This window comes from Canis lupus, chromosome 21 (genome assembly GCF_011100685.1).
Source record: "Canis lupus familiaris isolate Mischka breed German Shepherd chromosome 21, alternate assembly UU_Cfam_GSD_1.0, whole genome shotgun sequence".
NCBI classification, from domain to species: domain Eukaryota; kingdom Metazoa; phylum Chordata; class Mammalia; order Carnivora; family Canidae; genus Canis; species Canis lupus.
The window spans coordinates 41,209,011-41,230,887 of NC_049242.1; the positions used below are offsets into that span (position 1 = coordinate 41,209,011).

At 37.1% G+C, this 21,877-nt stretch overlaps 1 protein-coding gene across 1 annotated transcript; it reads right to left on the reverse strand.

Annotated features, from left to right (window-relative positions):
- Positions 1-2,236: 2,236 nt before the first annotated feature.
- On the reverse strand, positions 2,237-20,712 carry TPH1 (tryptophan hydroxylase 1). Its single transcript, NM_001197191.1, has 10 exons — positions 20,596-20,712; positions 15,914-16,097; positions 13,961-14,061; positions 10,899-10,966; positions 10,558-10,754; positions 7,897-8,032; positions 7,012-7,138; positions 5,472-5,567; positions 4,135-4,268; positions 2,237-2,411 (listed from the first exon to the last, which is right to left on the reverse strand). Exons 1-10 carry the CDS (start codon positions 20,710-20,712, stop codon positions 2,237-2,239), a joined length of 1,335 nt encoding a protein of 444 aa, NP_001184120.1.
- Between the last annotated feature and the right edge of the window lie 1,165 nt (positions 20,713-21,877).

Sequence of the window (21,877 nt, forward strand, 5' to 3'; positions counted from 1 at the left end):
CTATGACTCTTTACCATGATCAAAATTATATGAAAATAACAGATACAGTATGCATAACTTGCTATTGTTAACCATCTATCATGGTTTTCTTACAATAAATTTCCTTGCAACCAAATACACCAACTATAAACTAGTTGATCAGTATTTCAAATGATTTTAGATTAGCTGACTTAGATCTATGACTATCAAAGGTACATTAATAGTTATACTTAACTAAAATTATAAGTAATATAAAATTCTGAAATAGCCTGAATTACTACTCCGAATTCCATCTCCTTGTATGACATAAAGTTTTTTATAATATCTTTTAAGGTCTAAAAAGGATTAAAAGAGCTAATGGTCTGTTGAAATAAAATGTGTTAAATGGTATCCAATTTGACTATTAATGTGAAAAAAGTAAAGACACAGTTCTTTAAGTAGCTGATTAAGAATGAAAAATTGGCTGAAAAAAATGACCCTTCATATCTCATTAACAGAAATGACATCACTGGGAGAAGAAGCTGATGGTGTGTAATATTCAGGTGATTCTGAGGGTTTTGTTTGTGGGTTGTTGTTTTTTTTAATCTATTGTGTTTGAGATACTTGGCAGGTCTCTCATGTTATCCAAACCCATTTCATTCTATGTGAATGGCACCACAAGAAGTTGTACCACATTGGACCTGATTTATGAGACATCTAGATGGAAAATATCCAGCAGGCAGCTGAACTTAAGATGCAAAAGTTCAAGAAAGATGTCAAGGTTAGAACTGCAAATATGGGAGTCATATAAAATAAGAATTGAAGTCATGGGGGTACCTGGGTGGTAGAGTCGATTGGACCAAGTCCAACTCAGTGTTGGCTCAGGTCCTGAACTCAGGGGTGTGAGATCAAGTCCTGAATCAGGCTCCACACTCAGCGTGTAGTCTGTTTAGAACCCTCTCTCCCTTTGCCCCTCCTCCATCTCGCCCCATTTTCTAAAATAAATAAATAAATAAATCTTAAAAAAGAATTGAAGTCATGGATGTGGATGACATTTCCCATGAAGAGGTGGCAGAAAGAGAAGAGGACCAAGGAGCAAAGCCAGAAACTGAAGAGAGGATAGGAGGAAAGAAGTAAATCCAACAGACTCAGCATGTATTCAGGAATCCAGCTTCACTTGCTCTTATCAGGCCCATTCACTGTACTACATAGCCAACAGCACATAAAAACCAGTCCTTGCAGCCCTTGTATTATTAATGTCAGACCTAAAATGATCTTCTCAACCTTTCTTACAGCCCATTTCCTCACCTGTTTCCCCATCCTCTACCCTTATACTTTGCCTCCCTGTTTATGACCTCACCTATACCTTGGAAATGAAGTGCTCAGTGTGCTTTTCCAACTTTAACTTTGGCTTCTCTCATCTGTCTCAGTCTGAACTCTCCATTTGACAATACCATCTCCGGCTAACCCGAGGACAAATCCCATTACATTACCCTGTGTGTGGTCTCCCAAGTACCCCCTTGGCCCTATGAGTAGAACAGATAATCTAAAATAAAACCAGCATCATGCAATGCTTAGAAAAGAAAAGGTCTCACTCAAGGAGGATGGTCACTTGGGAAGGGGCTCCCTAATGCCTACCAAATAAAGTACCAAATCCTTAGCCTGCTCTTGATCGTACCCCCAATCAACCTTTCCAGATTTGGCTACTTGTATTTCCTTATAAGATACCACACTTGAAACTAGACTGCTCACTCTTTACAAGGTATGCTTCATGTGCAAAGGCTTCTATATTTCCACCCACGCTAGCAGTGGAGACAGCTGGTCCTCTATTAAATTTAGGGCTGTGAATGTGATCAAACTTGACACGAATCCAATGATAAGTAAGATACTTTAGAAATGAAAGGATCTTAGATAACAATATGGGTCAGCTCCATAATACCCATCAAGGAATTTTAAGTGATCGTAAAGGTCATTTTATTCAAGAAGGATTAGGGAAAAGAGAATCAAGTTGGTATTAGATCTATCCATGGGGTCAGAAAAACTTCTCTATAAAAAAAATGAGTGGTTGGTGAATTGTACAATATATAAATCATATTTCACTAAAGATGTTACCAAAAAGATAATCGGTAGTGGCATAGAGTATCCAAGTACAAATTTCCAAAGAACTAATTAAAGAATGGGAGCAGAGAATATTGTTTGGCTGCTGTCCCTCCACAACCAGGTTTTCAAGAAAAGCAGGAGCTGGCCCACAGGCCTCTGAACTGACGGTCACTCAGGATCAGATGCTTGGCTGTCTGCTGACCTTCGCAAGGGCATCACTGACAACATCAAGATCATGCTGCAGCTCACTCATGGCGCTGGTTATGCTCTTGGTGTCTTTCAAGATCTGAATACTCCGTGTATATGGATTATACTTCACTCCAAACGGACGCTTAATTGTTTTGGTAAATTCTCTATTTAAGAAAACAAATAAGAGGCAACCAATTTCTAGGAGGCAGAGGATGAAAACTGAGTGAGCAACAGCAAACTTATTTCATACACTAGAAGAAAGACAAATCCTTATTAGCTGTTCACACAACCAATCTGACCTACTTCCCTACGTAGCATGTGCAGAGATCCCCTGGAATCCTACACAGGCGGGATACCTAAAATTGTTCTAGACGCATTTCCCCCACCCCTTGCATTGCTAGGAGAAGATCCTGTGGATGACTTTAATTGGCTACAGTAAGGAGACCAACTACAGTAGCTTTATCAGTAGACAATGGCAGCACTTGACCACCTAGTGACAGACCCTTCAGCCATGATTTACATAAATACACCTATACACCTATACACCTGTGCACACATGCCCAGAAACAGACCAGAACAGTCCTGCCTTCTGCACATAGACATTCTTTCTGTTTACAATGTCATTCTCCAGGCTTCTCTCAAATGACCTAACTTCTATCCTTTATTCATGCATCCAAGCCCTGCCCTCTTTATCAAGTCAACATTTGAAACTCCCATTTAGAGAACAGGTGTGTTCAGGACCCCTAGGAACACAGCTGAGGACAACTATACCTGAGAAAGGACTGAAAAGCAGCTTGCAATCCACCTGGTCTACCCAGAAGGGAACCTCTTCTTCAAGTGTGCACAAAGGGGTCATCTGGGCTAGAGGAAACCCTGCTGGTATTATTATTTGGCTCTGTGCCTTGCCTAGCTCCCCAAGTAACAGAAAATCCCTGGAAGACAAAGGAGCATGTCTTAAACCCCCATCCATCCCACAATGATCTCACAATGTGACCTCAGACCTCTTCCATCAAATGTTTTTTTGATTCTGCTTCTATAGTCCTTTCCTCTACTACCTCTGTCTTGGCCCAGGCTCTTCTTTTCACCTGAAGTATTACAAAAATCTCCTGAGTAGTTTTTGTCTCCAATGTCCTCCTTTCTTAACACCACACTTAGCTGATTAATAGTTAAAGTATAGCAGGGCGCATGGTGGCTCAGTTGGTTGAGCACCTGACTCTTGATAATGGCTCATCTCAGGGTGGTGAGATCAAGCTCCATGCTCAGTGTGGAGTTTGCTTGAGATTCTCTCTCCCTCTCCCTTTGCCCCTCCCCACATTTGCATGTGCTCTCTAAATAAGTAGATAAAATATTTAAAATTAAATAAAATATTTAAAATAGTTAAAAATAGTTAAAGCATAGCTCTATTGCATTACACTCAAAGTTTTCCACCTCCCTTACCTTTTTTATGCTGTCCCTTAACCTAAAACTTAACATATCTAAATCCTATTTATCCTTGAAGTGCTTTCTCAGATGCCATTAAGTTTTCCCTGTTCCCCCATCTGGAATAAATTGCTCCCAAATAAAATGGAGAACAAAGTTGCATCTGTATCTCTCTAAGGCTTTCTATGCTATTATATAGTAATTTGCATATAGCTTATTTTTCCTAATAGATTATAAACTCTGATGGGAAGAAACCAGTTTCTCAATGTATCTGATTCATATATGCAATCACCAAACATCACCATAAACAACATACTCTAAATATTTGTTGTGAAAGGGAGATATGTTCTAGGCAGAAGGTACCTCATAGGCTTCTAATTATCCAGCTGCTTACTTCTGTGATTTGTTACCATTACTGCACCTATCTTTTGCAGAGGAAAGTTAAGTCATGAGAAAGATATGCTTTACCTCATCTTCTCCTTTGCATCTTCAAAGCTTTCAGATACAAAGTAGACATCCTGAAAAGTTGTGATGAGACACTCCTGTTTGCAGGTAATCTTAGGATCAAAGGGCTTTACTTTGGCATGTCCAGAAAGTGAATGCTAGAAGACAAAGAGTCAGTGAATCAAAGAATACCATCTAATTTCATGGCTCGCATCCCAAACACAACCACCAGAATCAGCACACCACTGAATGTACTAATGCAATGGCCCCAACCTATAATTCCAAACATATTTCCTACAGCATTATTTAACCTACAATATACCAGAAAGACAAACGGCTTGCTATTCACCAAGATTCATCTCCATGGCTTTGTTCTAACATACTTTCCATGTAAGAGGTACCCAACAATCTTTATTTATGTATATTCCTGCATTATGATGGCTACTTCCTAGCCTGCCCTAGTTATTCCTGTACATGACTTGTACCCACCATCAGGTGGTAGACTCCTAAAAGCAAGAAGTACCATGGACAGTATTTCACACGCATCTGTTACTCAACAAACATAAGTTCATTCCTTAATTGGATAAATAATAATTCTCAAAGAAGTCCATGGAATTTAGGAGAAGTTTTTGCTAGCACACTAAAAGTGGTGAGGGAACAGCAAGATTTTGTAGGCAAAAGTTTTAAAATACTTTTTGTTTCAAAGATATGTATATTGGGGCACCTGGGTGGCCCAGTCAGGTAAACGGCTGATCTTGGGCTCCTGGGGTCAAGCCCCGAATCAGGCTCCACACTCAGCAGGGAGTCTGCTTGGGGATTCTCGTTCTCTCCCTCTCCCTCTATCCCTCCCCATGCTGGTGCTCTATCTCTTAGAAATAAATAAATAAATAAATAAATAAATAAATAAATAAATAAAATGTCTATAGTGTGTCAACTATACTTAAAAAGAAAAAATTAGGGGATCCCTGGGTGGCGCAGCGGTTTGGCGCCTGCCTTTGGCACAGGGCGCGATCCTGGAGACCCGGGATCGGATCCCACGTCGGGCTCCCGGTGCATGGAGCCTGCTTCTCTCTCTGCCTGTGTCTCTGCCTCTCTCTCTCTGTGTGACTATCATAAATAAATAAAAATTTTAAAAAATCATATTTAAAAAGAAAAAATTAAGTAATTAAATTCCACATATAAATAAAAAAAAATTAGGGTAGCCCTATAAACCTGAGAAATAGAGAAAATTGTCTTGAGTAATGTTTACTGCTCACCAAGCATTTCTCACAGCATGCACTTGTTTAAATACAAAAATTCTTGCAGGTTGTATCAATTATATTAAGTGAACATGGCTACATAGAGAGATTTATGGTTCTTACTTTAAGTTCACTGATGGAAGAAAGTAATCCAGCACCAAAGACTCGCAGCTGCCCGTCTTGCTTACAGAGACCAAACTCCACAGTAAAAAAGTAGCACTGCAAAAGGACATTAATATTACTTTCACATCTTGAATAACTCAATTTAAAACAAAGTGCAACTCTGAGTCACTGACCTACAGTGCCCTGGCATAAAGTTCAAGATTCCCAGACCAGTTCCCAAGTATTTCTACAATCTGGCCTCTTCTAAACTAGCACTTCTCAAACTGTTATTCCCAAGACTCCTATATGCTCTTAAAAATTACTTAGGACCCAAAGGACCTTTTGTTGATATGGGTTACAGCCCACTATATTTACTACAGTAAAAGTCAAAAGTGAAAACATGTATATGTTTACTAATTATGTTACCATAAAATGTAATAAACCATTTATGCTGTGGTAGCACAACAATTTAATGCAAAGTAACTATATTACACAAATCAAAAAAGGGTCAGGAAAGAGGCATTGTTTTACGTTGTTCCCAAATGTCTGGCTGGAAAAACAAGATGGATTCTCATATCTGCTTCTATATTTAATCTATTGCAATATGTTGTTTTGGTTAAAGTATATGAAGAAATTCAGCCTCACACAGATTAAGTAGTTGGAAGAAGGCTATGTGTTGCGATAGCCTTTTCAGGTAATTGTGGATATTCTTTTTTGACCCTACATCAAAACTCATTAAGTGGCAATTTCTTAAAGTTCAGCTACCATGTGGGATCTGAAACCATATCAATGAACTTTAGCTCTTATACTGAAATCCACTTTGCACTCTGAGTGGATCTTTCACTCAAGGACCCTGTACAAGGATTCCAGGAACACCAGGGGGTCCCCAAATCATAATTTGAGAAGCACTGTTCTAATCATCTAGCCTTTTTCATACTACCTCCCCCACCCTAACACACTTGGTTTCTTGTCATTTCCCCAGATACAACAAGCACCTCCTTGTCTTTCCTTGTGTGCCCTCATCCTGAGATGTTGCTGCCTTTCTGGCAGATGAAAACATGACGCATCTTCCCTGGGCTAGTCCAGATGTTCTTTCATGGAACCTTCCCCAAGCAGTTCTCTGCCCTCCCTGAACACTCTGCCTGAACTTCTCTGTAGAGTTCACCGCATTTTAACAGGACTGCTTCCTCAAGTTGTGTACAAATTCCTTGAAGGCAGGAACCAGGCCTTACTCATCTTTGTATTTCCAGCACGATGTCTTGTATCTAGTGCTCAAAAACATTTCTAGCATCGTTTTCAAAGAACCTATTGTTTTTGCTGGAAAAAGATCTACAAACAATTAACATTATTGAACTCTACCTTTTCTTAAAGCCCATGTCTCCTTTTGATGAACTTTAAAATTTTATGCCCTCATTTAATCCTACTGAGATTATTTAAATTAAAATAATATGAGCAAAGACAAATTTTCTAACAATCGTCTTGAATATGCACTTTTAAACTGACACTCACATCTCCCCCCCATCAGAATTACTAATCTATACAGCTATTTTCTGATTTATACCGTTGCCAGTTTTTGAACAGCCTCCTCTGAAGCTCCAAGGGAAGCCAGGCCAATTTCTTGGGAGAATTGAGCAAAACTAGGTTCAGCCAAAAGGGGGACATGACCTAAGAGTTCATGGCAAGTATCTCTGAAAAAGAGGTACAAGTTTGTCACCCTGTGATGCTTATGTCTCATAAAAATACATGATCAACAATTCAATCAAACCAAAATCTGATTGCACTTTTATTCAGGTGGTATTCCTCTGGAAATGGACCACAAAAGACACTAGCAATTTAGTAAAGAAACTATTTTGGTTCAAAACCAAGGCCACTCACAAACATATACACATAAGATATCCATAGACATGTCCTCCCCCACACCCCCCACCAAATCAGGTCTCTGCTCAAATGTCACTTTCTCAGTGACTCCTTGTCTGATCACCCTTTTCAAAACAGAAACACTTCTCACATACACCTCTTTCCCCTTTCTCTGCTTTACATATATATGTGTGTGTGTGTGTTTGTATATATGTGTATATAAATACTTAATATATATATATATACTTGTTTATTATCTCTATCCCCCATTAGAATAAAAATTCTATGAAGGCAGAAATTTTTGTCTGATTTTTTTATACTCCTCATGCTTAGAATAGCACCTGGTACCTAATAGGTAACAGGTTGTCAATTAATAATAGTAATGATAAAGAAAGAAGTAGAATAATAATAATAATGGTAATGATAATGGCTAATATATCTAGAGCATGGAGCATGTATTATGTGCCAGGCACTGTTCTAGTTGCTTTACACATGTTCATTCATTTAATCTTCACACAAAACGCCTGAAGGAAGTACCATTATGACAAATAACTATTTAATGAATGAATGCTAAAGCAGAAATACTCACGGCTCTGGGGTATAGAGAGGGTCTGAACTGTGTCTCACGTACTGTGTACAGTGAAAAACTCGGAAGGCTAAACCTGATAAGAAATCTCTTGGTGATAAGTAACCAGCCACGGGACGGATGGAAAAACCTGTGCGCTCTGCAAACCAAAGGAGAAAATGAAGAAAATCTTCACCCAAACAGACCATTTACTGCAACATTTTAATACCACCAGTGGGTCCCAGTAACAGTTTGAGGGAGAACATGGAAACTAAATTTATCATGTGTATACAAAGGGGAAGTAATCATTATTAAGCACTTACTGTAGGTCAGGCATTGAGTTAGACCTTACATATCACATCTCTTTTCATGTATACAATTTGAGCTAGTTTATTCTTCTCCTTGTGACAACTGTAAAACTGAGGCTCAGAGACTCAATAATGTGCCCAAAATTACACAGTAGATGATAAAATTCTCCTTATATTCTACCTTGCTGTCTCCCCAAACTGTTTAGAATATCTCCTAGGCAACCTTACTTCCTTTAAAAAAAAAAAATAAGAAAAAACTAACAAGGTCTATTAATATAGATCAGAACCACTTCCTAATTTATGCCACTTTAAGCCAGTACTACCTCTTGCAAAGTTTATTCTATCTAAATCGGATGATGCTCTTCTATCCACCAACAGCTAAGACTACATGCACTCTGTAAAAGAGGCCTGCCGGCAGGGCAGCAACAACTCAGAGGGCCTCTATAAGCTCCACTCTTGCTGTTCATTTCAAACCCTCGCCCTCTGTTCTTCCAATTCCGCCCAGTTGCTTTTATACTCGGATTCTCCCACTTTGATAGATTAGACTTCATCGTCCAACAGAACTCTCCACAATAATGGAAATGTTCTATCTCTAGGTTACAATGGGGTAGCCACTAACCACATGTGGCTATTAAACACTTGAAATGTGGCTAGTGTGGCTAGAAAACTAACATTTTGGTTTACATTAATGTGAATTTTTAATTTTTTTATTTAAATTCAATTTGCCAACATAGAGTATAACACCTAGTGCTCATCCCATCAAGTGCCCTCCCTAGTACCTGTCACCCAATCACCCTAGTCACCCCATCCCCCCACCAACCTCCCCTTCTGCAACCCTTTGTTTTCCCAGAGTTAGGAGTCTTTCATGGTTTGTCTCTCTCTAATTTTTCTCACTCAGTTTCCCTCCTTTCCCTTATAATCCCTTTCACTATTTCTTATATTCCCCATATCAGTGAAACCATATGATGATTGTCCTTCTCTGATTGACTTATTTCACTCAGCATAATGTGAATTTTTTAAACAACCACATGTGTCTAGGGGCCACCATATTTGACAGTGCAGGGAACTCCTTCCCACTGGTGTTTTGTTTGAACTGTCATTTAGGTTTGATTTCCCTCTTTGACAATTTCCCTTGAAACACATTTACCAACATGTTCTGCAGCCAGCTCACGCTCCAGACCCCCAAGTGAACAGCTTTCAGCTTTGTATCCACAACAAAATATTTCCTCCAAATCTCAAGCAAATTTAATTTGATAACTTCTGTAGCATATGCTTGCCCATCTTTGTAAGACCCGTGCGTGAGGTCATGTGCATTGGTTCTCTGTCATCCTTAATCACTTTTTTAAATCTAGTTTTTATAGGAACCATTTATATATGAGTTCTTCCCTTATAAAACTATAGTGCCTTTTCCTGCTTGGTTTTTTATTAGTTTTGTGCATAATGACTGACTAATAATTATAGAGTTGAATAGACATGTAGATTTTTATGATGGTCTGTATAAGAAATTCAAAGAAAGGAATTCCAGATCATGATGGAAATAAACTAAACTCCCTTTGAGTGAGAAACATAACTTCTATTTGTTCCTAAGGTTCTAGTCTGCTGAGATCAAAGGGGATATTTATTTTTCTTACATATTATAAACCCTGGAGATCACTCCTCATTTTACTTCCTATACTAGCTAGAAGAAATAAGGAAGCCTAAACCAAATAAGCCTGAGGAATGAAAAGGAAAAACACTGTCCTTCCTTACTCTTTGTTGATGCTTCTACTAGCACATTCTTCCTTGGGAAAATTACAGAGTCTTACTGTGAAAAGGAGCTTCAGAGGCCACTTATTCCAATCTTCCCCCAAAGAGCTTGAATCTCCTCTACCACATCCCCGACAAGTGGGTGTAGAGCTTTTGCACGAAAACCTCCAGGAATGCAGAAATAACCATCCCATGAGCCTGTTCCATCTTCAAATGGCTTTTTTTTTTTTAGCAAGATCTTCTCCATTTTGAGCTAAAAGCTTATAGTTTCTATCCAATTATCATTTACTTAGGGTCACATAGTATTGCTTCTATTCCACAAGATGATCATCTAGTATTTAAATAAAGCTATAATGTCCCTTAAATCTCCAGGTTAAACACCCTGTCTTTCAAATTTTATTTATATAATACATTTTCCAAGCCCCTTATAATCCTCTCATTTTCCTATGCACTTGCTCCAGATCATGACTGCCCCTCTTCAAAGGAATGCCCAATACTGGGTCTAATACTCCAGAACAGAGTAAGGAAAATTCTGACCTCCCCTACACTTGAACTTTATTCCTTCATTAAAAATTCTATCATGATTACAGAGTTAACATTCCCCTTAACAAAAGATTAACTCATGCATTACCTTTTAAAAAGTTTGAGACATCTTCCAATTGTGGGATGTTATCTTCCCGGTATCCACAATATTTAGAAAGCAAAGGTAAGTTTTTGAGATACTCTCTGCAGGCATGGGTTGGGTAAAGTTTGTTGAGCTCTTGGAACACAGTTCCCCAGGTCTTAATCTCCTCTTCAGTGAATTCAACCTTGGGAATGGGGTCTCCACTAATGAGACAAAGAGAAGTTATTTTAAATTAGCATTCAATAAACAGCAGCACTTACCTTTTATTTACTAAATGAGCATAATTTGCTCTATTCTTTTATTCTATTATTTCAAAGCTGAATAAGTTATTTTTATAATATACTTACTGTTTATAGTTCATAGCCAAGTCTGCAAAATACTTTCGTCTTTTACGGTAGACATTGTCTTTGAAGCCCTGATAATTAAAGAAAAGTTTTTAAATATTCATACTAAAAAATACTTGACAAATGATATTTAGGGAACAGTTCATTATTACTTGAGCTATGATATAACCCCTTTAGGGCTACATCATTGCTATTTTAAGCAAGTACTGTCTAGAAATTCATGATTTTTTTTAAAGATTCTATTTATTTATTCATAAGAGAAACAGAGGGAGGCAGAGACATAGGTAGAGGGAGAAGCAAGCTCCCTGTGGGGAGCCCGATGCAGGACTCCATCCCAGGATCCCGGAATCACGCAGGACTCCATCCCAGGATCCCAGAATCACGACTTAAGCCAAAGGCAGACGCTCAACCACTGAGCCACCCAGGCATCCCTCATGATCATTTTTAAAGTCAATGTTATATGAAAGCTTTATACTATTGTGGCTACTGAAATAAAGATACTCTAGATACAAAAATCCCATAGTGGGTACAAAAGTAAAATGATTTAAGGAATAAGAAAAGCATCCTACTTAAATGCACAATTCTTTTCCAAGTGAGTTTTTTTTCTTAATCATTTGAGTATATCTTCAGCTATATTCTCTGTAATAGTAATTAACAATAAAATAGTAATTAATAAAACATGAAATCATGACAACTAAATCTAGCCTTAGATTTTATCACAAACTGTAAACATAGTCCTATTTATAAAAGCAAACAATGATAATAAAAAGAAAATAATTTACACCTAGAAAAAATTTTTTTAAATAGATAAAATAGACTTCAAAAAAGCAAAGCCCAGGAGAAAACAGCCAATAATGCTATAGAGGAAAGAAAGGGAAGACACTTGAAAAGAGAAAATGAGACTCATCTCTCTAACACGGATTTACAAACCCCTACCAAGTACCTGGCCTTGTGCTAAAATCCAGAGAAACAAATATGAACAAAGCACAATCTGAGTCTCCAAGGAGTTTACATCAACCAATTATTATGAAACAGTATGACAATTGCCTTATTAGAGATATGCCACGATGCCACTGGAACTCAAAAATGAAACTCTTAATCCACAGTATGTGAAAGAGGGCAGTTGGGGGGAGTCAGGGAAGATTTCCCAATGATGACTCCCAAGCTAAGTCTCAGAAAAGGAGTGGGGATAGCTGGGTGGGAAAGGACAGAAAGGACAGTACTGATGACGGTGAAGAAAGACAACATGATGTACCTAAGGAAATGTGAGCTGGAGCTTGGAGAGAACAAGGAGCATGGGGCAAATTGGCTTGAGGTCTGCTAATAAAGGTCTGAAATAGCTTGGACTTCAGTTTTTGGGTAATGGGAAGCCATTGATGATTTTTTTAAATGCTTTATTGAGATATAATACACACAGCCTAAAATTTTTAAGTGTACAATGTAGTGATTTTTAGTACACTCATGGGCTTATGCAATGACCTCCACTATAATTTCAGAAAATGTTTCTCCCCAAAAGAAACATCATACTCATTCATGGATTCTCCCCATTTCCCTTCATCTCCAGCCCCCAACAACTACTAATCTACTTTCTGTTTCTATGAATTCGTGTATTCTGGATATTTTGTATAAAAGGAATCATATAACACACATGGCCTTTTGTAACCAGCTTCTCTTACAATCAGTTTTCAAGGTTCATCCACGTTGTAGAATGCATGTATCAACATTTCACATTTTTTTATCATAATATTCCATTTTATCGACATATCACACTTTATCTATTAATCAATGGATGAATGTCTAGGTTGTGTCCACTTTTTTGTTATTATGAACAAAGCTGCTATGAACATCTGTGTAGAAGTTTTTACATGAATATATGTTTTCAATTTTCTTAGATAGGTACCTAGGTATCATTGGTGAGCTTTAGGCAGAAAAGGGATAATGACCATACTAAGGTTTTAGATCCTTCTAGGGACTATGAGGAGGATGGGTTGGAGGTGTTAAGCTGGAGGCTGGGGGGTGAATTAAAGGTGTGGTAATAGGAATAAATAAAGAACAAATTTAAGCAATATTTAGGAGGTAAAAATCAGTAGCACTTGGTAGTAGAGCAGAAATAGTTATTTAGTTACCTCTCCATAACCATGCTCCAGATTTTCTTGCCTTTGAACCTTTGCTCATGTTGCAATGAACTATCCTTCCTCACCATCTCTTTCCTGCCAAACTCCTTTCAGGCCTAGTTAAAATGTTGCCTTTCTCTGATCTCTTCAACTAGAAGTGTTTGCCTTCTTGCGTGCCTCTCAAAGCAATTTGTTCATGCTACTTAGCACTTTTCACAATTTAATCTCATGTTTATTTACAGATGTGTGCTTTATCTTTCCAACTAGGCTGCAAATGCCTTGAGAGCAAGTGCAATTGGAATTAATAAATTGCTCACTAAGATATTATAGAACAATGTGGGTGCATCAGCTGAGGGCTGTCTAAGAAGATACACGGGCAATGAACAGAGCTACTAAGTGGCAGATCAAAGTCCTGGTGCATATGACTCTAAAATTGCACTCTTTTTCTCCACCCTCCCAGGACCATAAGACTCCACAAGCAACCTTAATGCTCTGCGCTTACTGATTCTCCAGCTCATGCCTGTACTATGTCCCATATAATTTTCCAAGGATCCAACATCCTATTTCAACTTCCTAATAAACTAGTCATGCTGGACAGCGTGGGTAGTTAAGTGTTTCTCCTTCTTATCCTTACCCTCCTTTCTAATAATCTATACCCACTTCAACAAAAATTGCTGCAGATATTGTCTTGATTTTAGCATAATTCTTGGAATAGCTCTTATTAATAGGAATGACAGACATAGGACAGGTGTTTCAGAGTCAGTGAAGTTAGCTGCGCTTCAGGCAGTTAGTCTGGATTCCCCAGGACTATGGAGACTTCCTGAAATCCAGATTAAAACAAGATCCTGTTTAGTCTAGAATAAGTGCAGTCTCCAAAAAAGAAAATAATTTGTCTTAATTTTTAGTTTGCTTTAAATTATTTTCATGAAAAGATTTATTAAAAATATTTACAGGATGATCTGCATCCAGTTCAGATCCATACATCAGAACTCTGTTGGCACAATGGTCCAGGTCAGAAATCTTCATTGGAAACCAAGGAACAGTTTCCATACCTGCAAAATACAAAACCACTAACAGTTGAAGAGATGATCTTAAAGGAAGGCAATAAGGAAAAAGAAATTAAGAAATTCATAAATACATCTGGATAAAATTTTTAATTTTAGCTTGTACTTTGAGGCAAAATTTATACAAATAAATTGCTCTATTTCTAATAAGTAAATTTCATTCAAAATTTTTGAGTTCAAAACATTTTTGAGCCTTGATTTTCTTAGTATTGAAGAAATGCTATACTTCAGGAATAGATTTTAAGTACAAAAAATTTGTAAGCTACATATTTAACTATCTTTTAAAAAAACAGAGTAAGGTATACAACTTTGCACACCAAGGTGCAACTATAATAAGGACTTTCAACATTTCTTTTTGTTGATGCAAATGATCTTAGAAATCATTTTGTCTTTGCCAATTTGATCTCTCACCTCCTCTCAGACATGCAGCCCTCCTGTAACACTGGGGTTTTGCACATGTTGTTCTCCTGCCTGGAATACCTATATCCTACTCCCACTTCCTGCTCCACCCCATCCTTCTAATTTTCCTGAGAATATCCTTCTCCTCCTACAAGACCTTCCCTGACCCTGCAGGTAGAGCTAATTCTCTGTCCTCTGGGATCCTATGACACTGTGTTTCTGATTCTCTAAAACATATCAGTTTATATCTGTATATATATATATATGTATATATATATATACACACACACACATATATGTATGTATGTATGTATTTGTATATCTGTTTCTTAGTAGAAATAACTGACACAAGTTGGTGTTCCCTAAATATCAACTGAACCATTTAGCCCCTAAAAAAACTCTTCATTTTATAGATGGGGTAACCAAAGCTCAGAGAGGTAAAGTAATTTGTCTAAGGCAATTCATTTCTACTGGAAGAGAGAGGACTAGAATTCAATCCTTCTTGTTCTAGCTCTCATATTCTTTTTAACATATCCAAAAGTGATAGTCAAGAGATTTAACCACAAATACCACAGAGGCACCAATCACTCAAAATAGATACAAGCAGCATCCTAAGCTCCTGCTCCACCAGATATTAACCCTTTGGTTGTTTGTGGTGGGCCTGGGACTCCTAGAGTAGCATCTGGAGCAAATGGGCTTCAGGCATGGTGGGACGCTCAAGGGACTCAGGGAAGCAGCTATCTGCCACTCAGAAATGGAAGCATATTAGTATTTTAATAACTTACACAGCCACACAAATACATAACAGATGTGTACCAGCCCTGATTACACCCCAATATTGTGCATGTTCCATACCATATGTAAAATGTGGTTGAATTATCCTTTTATCTTTTGTGCCAAGTAAATGACAAGGATTTTTTTCACAACAGAAGATCTTACTCATCTGAAACCTTAGGAGGCTTTGTTGCTTTTCATTTGCTTTTAGTGGGAGTGGGGACAGGGACGACTGTGTAAAGAGTGTATTTACATCATAGTTGTCAGCAACTGTCAATATTCTCAACAAATTTGAATATTCATTTAATATCTGCCAGATGCTAAGCCTTGTGGTAATTTTTAAGTATGCAGGGATTGTAAATTGAAGGTTTGTGAAATTAAGAAATGCTTGATGATTTGGAAACTGAGAAAACGTAATTTCTAACTATTCTGAATTCTTAGACCCAAGGTTTCCCTTTCACTTCTCTCACACTTGATAAAATGTTACTTTATAATTGTTCGATAGTATTTTGAGCAATTACATTTTGTGCTCCCTTCACTATCAGGCTGTAACCAATTTGAAGAGACTGTGTTTTATTTTTATTTCTGTGCCTTCAAGATAAATATAATATTGGACATACATTATGTACTTAATCTTCTGAGTGGGATTTTCACTTTTCAAACTTACCATCTTCCTTCGCAGTAAAATTATCTGGTGGATTCACAGAGAGAACGTTAGTGTGGGACTTCAACAGATGAAAAATATCATTCAATTGTTCTCTGTTGATATCACAGTCAACAAAAATCTCAAATTCTGAGCTTCTTCTCTTTGATTTTCGGGACTCAATATGTAATAGGTTCACATGCTTCTCCTGTGTAAAGCAGAGAGTAAAAATACATAGGAAAACTTCAGAAAAGGTAATAGTCTCTGAGCTCATTACTTTCATTACCACTAAAAAATCAATTCTATGCTTATGGTGATAGTCAAAATAGAAGAAGGCTGTTTTTAGTGCTATCAACAGCAAAATAATTCCCCTTAAATATTAAGTACTGCTCAAAAAACTTTGAAAAATTTATCACACCCTCCAGAAACTAATAAAATGACACCCACTAGAAGTCTCTCAAATTGCCAGAAATGAATGGCCTCAAATCAATATACCAAATTTCCTAGATAAAAAGAACCTTTCAAAAATTCTTATAAATAAGTGTTTTCAAAAAGTGATATTAGGAGCACCTGGGTGGCTCAGTGGTTGAGTGTCTGCCTTTGGCTCAAGTCATGATCCTGGGGTCCTGGGATCGGGTCCCACATCCGGCTCCCCACAGGGAGCCTGCTTCTCCCTCTGCCTATGTCTCTGCCTCTCTCTCTGTGTGTCTCCCATGAATAAATAAATAACATCTTTTTTAAAAAGTGATATTAATGTCAGCCCTTTAGAAAGGAAAGTTTCCTTTGCGAATATGCATTTAATAAAATTAGATGAACAGCTTGAACAGAGTATTTAATACCTCAAATCTCTTAAGCTACAAACTTAGTAACCAGCTGAAGCAGATTGCTTCTTCTGCTCTCTTCCCATGCCAGCCCAAGCTGGGTGCCATATGTGCAAACCTGTGGGAGGAGGATATCTTCCCTTACCAATTTGGATAGCTGAGGACCAGCACCAGTGGCATAATAATGAAACATAAGAACAAATTACCCAATATCTAAAAAAAATAAGGTTAGAATAGCTGATTTTCAACACTAACAAGTTCAATTTGAATTAACTTGGTGAATACCTATGTAGCCAGGTAAGAGCTGTGAAGCATACAAATGAAAAGCAAGACATACAAGGAGCTTATAATCTAGTTGGCTAACACATGTAAGGCTAAGAGAAAATACAAGTAGTAAGTATTTAGGTGTAGTAGATATTCTGGGAAAAAGCATTATGGGCTAGAGAAAGTAGACATTTCCATGCAGCAGACAGGAACTGAGATGAGTCTTAAAGAATAGATAGAGTAGGCAGAAGGGAAGAAGGAGGATTCCAAACAGACAGAGCTGTAAATGCAAAGGTAAAGATAAGTAAGAATTATTAGGAACATGAACCAACAGGAAAAAAAGAGTATTTAAAATGTTGGGAAATTGGAATAGGCAGGATTTATCCTGGAACACAGATTTTATCATGGAATCAATAGAAGAAAGCCAGTTACAAAATATACTAGAGTTGATCAGAAGTAAAAGAGAGTTTCTGACATATTTTTCTAGCTATATCTCCTGAGGCAAGGGAAATAAAAGCAAAAATAAACTATTGGGACTACATCAAAATAAAGAGCTTCTTCTGCACAGCAAAGGAAACAACCAAAAAAACTAAAAGGCAACCTACTGAATGGAAGAAGATATTTGCAAATGACACATCTGATACAGAGTAAGTATCCAAAATATATAAAGAATTGATAGAACTCAACACCCCAAAAATAAAATAATTCAAATTTTAAAATAGGCAGAAGACATGAACAGACGTTTCTCCAAAGAAGACATCCAGATGGCCAACACACACATGAAAAGATATTTAATATCACTCATCATCAGAGAAATGCAAATCAAAACCACATGAGATATCACCTCACAGTTATCAGAATGGCTAGTATCAAAAACACAAGAAACAACAAGTGTTGGAGAGGATGTGGAGGGAAAAAGAAACCTTGCATTGTTGGTGAAAATGCAAACTGGTGTAGCCACCCTGAAAAACAGCATGGAGGTTGCTCAAAAAGTTAAAAATTGAACTACCCTAAAATCCAGCAATTGCACTACTAGGTATTTACACAAAAGATATAAAAACACTAATTCAGCGGGTTACATACACCCCTATGCCTCCTGCAGCATTGTTTATAACAGCCAAACTATGGAAGTAGCCCAAGTTTCCATTTATTGATGAATGGATAGAGAAAATGTGGTATATACCTATAATAGAATATTATTCAGCCATAGAAAAATAATGAAATCTTGCCATTTGCACCGACATGGATAGAACTAGAGAGTATAAGGCTAAGCAAAATAAGTCAGAGGAAGATAAATACCATATGATCTCACTCATGTGGAATTTAAGAAATAAAACAAGCAATCAAAGGGGAAAAAAAGAAACAAACCAAGAAACACACTCTTAACTACAGAGGGGAAGTGGGCCAGGGGGATGAGTGAAATATATGAAGGGGATTAGGAGTGCGTTTGTTGTGATGAGCACTGAGTGATGTATGAAAGTGTTGAATCAGTATATTGTACCTGAAACTCATATCACACTGTGCATTAACTATATTTGAATTAAAATTAAACTTTTTTAAAAGTAGAGTTTAATCTATTTCTTGTTAATATTTACATTAAGAATGCATTCATAAATGTTTTCTGAATGATGACGTGAATAAATATAAAGCTAAATTACGTTTTTGGAGACAAAGATGTAAAATGTCAATTTTTCCTCAATTACTCTAAATTGAATACTATCAAAATCAAAATCTTGATGGAATTTGGTGAGGAAATGTAACTAAATAATTTAAAATTCCATCTGGAAGAAAAATTTAGTCAAGAAGATCCGGGAAAATTTACACAAAGTAGAAGTAATAAGTGAGACATTTCCTATCATGTATTTCAATTACAGAAATAGCCACGGAGAAGTTAAGCAGTTTGCCCAAAGACACATAGCTAAAAGGTATCAGAGCTGGAATTCAAACTCAAGCTGTCCTGCTCTATAGCCCATGCTTTTAAACCCTAAATTGTAATCCTATTTACCAAAAAGGAAGTCAGAATAATGGATAACATGGATCTTCTTTGAGTAAGACATATATAATCTGAAGAATGAACACACTAAAGACTGGCATAGCCAAAATCTAGGACCTAACTACATTGGGAAGATGGGAGGAAGGGAAGTTGAGAGGGCCACTGGAAAGGAAGCTGTGTCAAAAAAGCTAAGTCTTTACTTCCATTATAGGAAATCATTAGGTAATAGCTAATATCCATAAACCAAAAAATCATGAAATAGCATAAAAAGCATATTGTTTGTAAACATAGAAGTAGGGGCACCTGACTGGCTCAGTTGGTAAAGCATGGGACTCTTGATCTCGAGGCTGTCAGTTTGAGCCCCACCTTCAGTGTAGACATTACTTTAAATCTTCAAAACAAACAAACAAAAAAACATGGAAGTAAATTATAGAAAATATAGTTAAAAGGGTTGGAAATAGTTGCCTCCTAAAGGCTGAGGGTAAGTAAAATGAGATGGATACAGAGCTGTATGGGTAGGTCTTAAAAACATAGTGCTGAGTAAAAAAAAATAATAAAAAAATAAAAAATAAAATAAAAAAGATACCCTAAATAAAAATTACATAATTTGCTAATACATGCACACACAAAAACTCTACATATTCTAAAGTACACATAAAAATAATTCCATGTACAGATCAAACATATCAGAGCAGCTGTCTATCAGAAGAGAGAAATGGAGATTGAATAGAATAATGAAATAAAACAGGAGGAGGTTGTATGAATTGATGATGATAAGCCTACACATAATTTGATGTGTATGATTAACTCAACCCTTTGCCCTAAGATTAACAAAATAAATTAGACTTAAAAATGAGGAGCTATGAAGGGGTGCCTCGGTGGCTCCGTCCAGTCAGTGTCTGATTTCTTAATTTCAACTCAGGTCATGATCTCAGAGTCATGAGATTGAGGCTTCCCCCACCTTCCTCCCATCCTACCTCCCGCCCCCCACCAATGGGTTCCACACTAGGTGGGGAGCCTGCTTGAGATTCTCTCTCTCCCTCTCCCTCTCCCTCTACCTCTCCCATACACACACACTCAGCATGCGTACACCGCTCTCTCAAGAAAAAAAGTTAAAAGATGGATTTATGGAAATGGAATTACTGGGTCAAAATATGTGAACATTTTAAGGCTACTAATACGTATTGCTTCCTTCCCTATTATACCAATTTATCCTCACACCAAAGGTGTATTTAAGTCCCAAATGCACTGAAGCTTTGACGGTAGGGAACAGTATAACTGTAGAATCTTTATTATTTTGATATCTTAAAAATATGATTAAATATATCATTAATGTCATTAAATAATATTAAATTTTTAATATTCTATTTAATTAAAATTGGCTTTTCTGAAATCCACAAAGTGAATCTTTCTTTCCCTATTTCTTTATTAGCTATTTGTATCTTCTCTTCTGTAAATGGCTTGTATCTCTTGCCCATTTGTTAGAATCGAGCAATATTTTAGAAACTAAACTGCTTAAGAAATTTCTGCCACGCATCTCTGAAGAATTTATAATAATTCACATTTTAAATATAATTTTAGAGACTCATTTGAGAAGAGTATTATGCAAAAATATGCAGACTGCTTACCTGGAAGATTTTTAGTGCTTTTATAAGTCCACCAACTTCATTCTTCAAGGAAAAAATGAGAGTCGCTCTTCCTCTTTCTAAGGAATTATCTTTGTTTTCCTTATTGTCTTCAATCATGATGAATTTGGTGTCGTTCTCTAAAACAAAGTATGAAAATAGAGAGGTCTAAAAAAGAAGTTGTGCAATATAGACTATATTTGATAATATTTGAAACTTAAGACAATATTTGATAACACTCTCTGAGTTCTAATTTCCTCACCTGTGAGATGTGGATTTGTAGATATGCTTTGCAAGACTGTAATGAGACCAACATAAGATAAAACATTGCCTATCAACCCTAGACTATAATAGGCATACAATGCATGTTACTGGTTTCCTTTTTCTTTTTTCCTAATTCAATTCCTGCAGGGTGTGAGTCATGCCCACTGGCTTCTTGCAGTCTTCCTACTGTGGCCTGAACTGAGCACTCTTCCTCTATAAAAGCTTACTTTCCCCCTACACTTTCATCACTTTATTATACTGGGTCTTGAATGTTTTATTCATGCATGTCTTGTCTTTCAACAAGGCATCAAACCGCTTCAGAACAAGACCTTCTATTCATTTCATAAATTCAAGAGCCTGGGCAGCACTGGACACATGGGGACCACAAGGATAATGGCTAGCCACTAGAATTCTGGCTCCATATAAGTATCTTCTTTCTTCTCTGACTTGGAATCCTCCAGGCAGTGGACTCTGGAAGGCCAATAAGCCTTTTAAACATTAGCCTACAAGAGTTATATGATTATGGATCCAACTCTGGTGTGTGCGTGTTGGGGGAGGTAAGGATATTGTGAGGGATGAAAGTGGAATATAACTTTCAACAGAGAAAATACGCTTGAGAAATAAGATCTGGATTTAAAAATGAAAACAGCAATGGGTGACGGGCACTGGGGGTTATTCTGTATGTTAGTAAATTGAACACCAATAAAAAATTAAAAAAAATAAAAATAAAAATGAAAACAGCATTTTGAGGATTTATTCCTACCGGTTTTCTTTTCATTATTAATTTTCCTAATTGCCTAGTTTCATGTTGGAGTTCCAGTGGAATTAATCCTTAACAACTTAAGTTGATATAACCAATTCCACTGTCTTTCATCTGCTTGCACTAACTGCTCCAAGCCTGCAGCAGTACCACCCAGAACAGGAATAATATGCTGCTCTGGGCTTGAAGCCAGATAAACTGGGTCCAATCCCCCACAACTCAAACTTCACTGACTCACGGAAGCCTTCCCAGGCCTCCCTA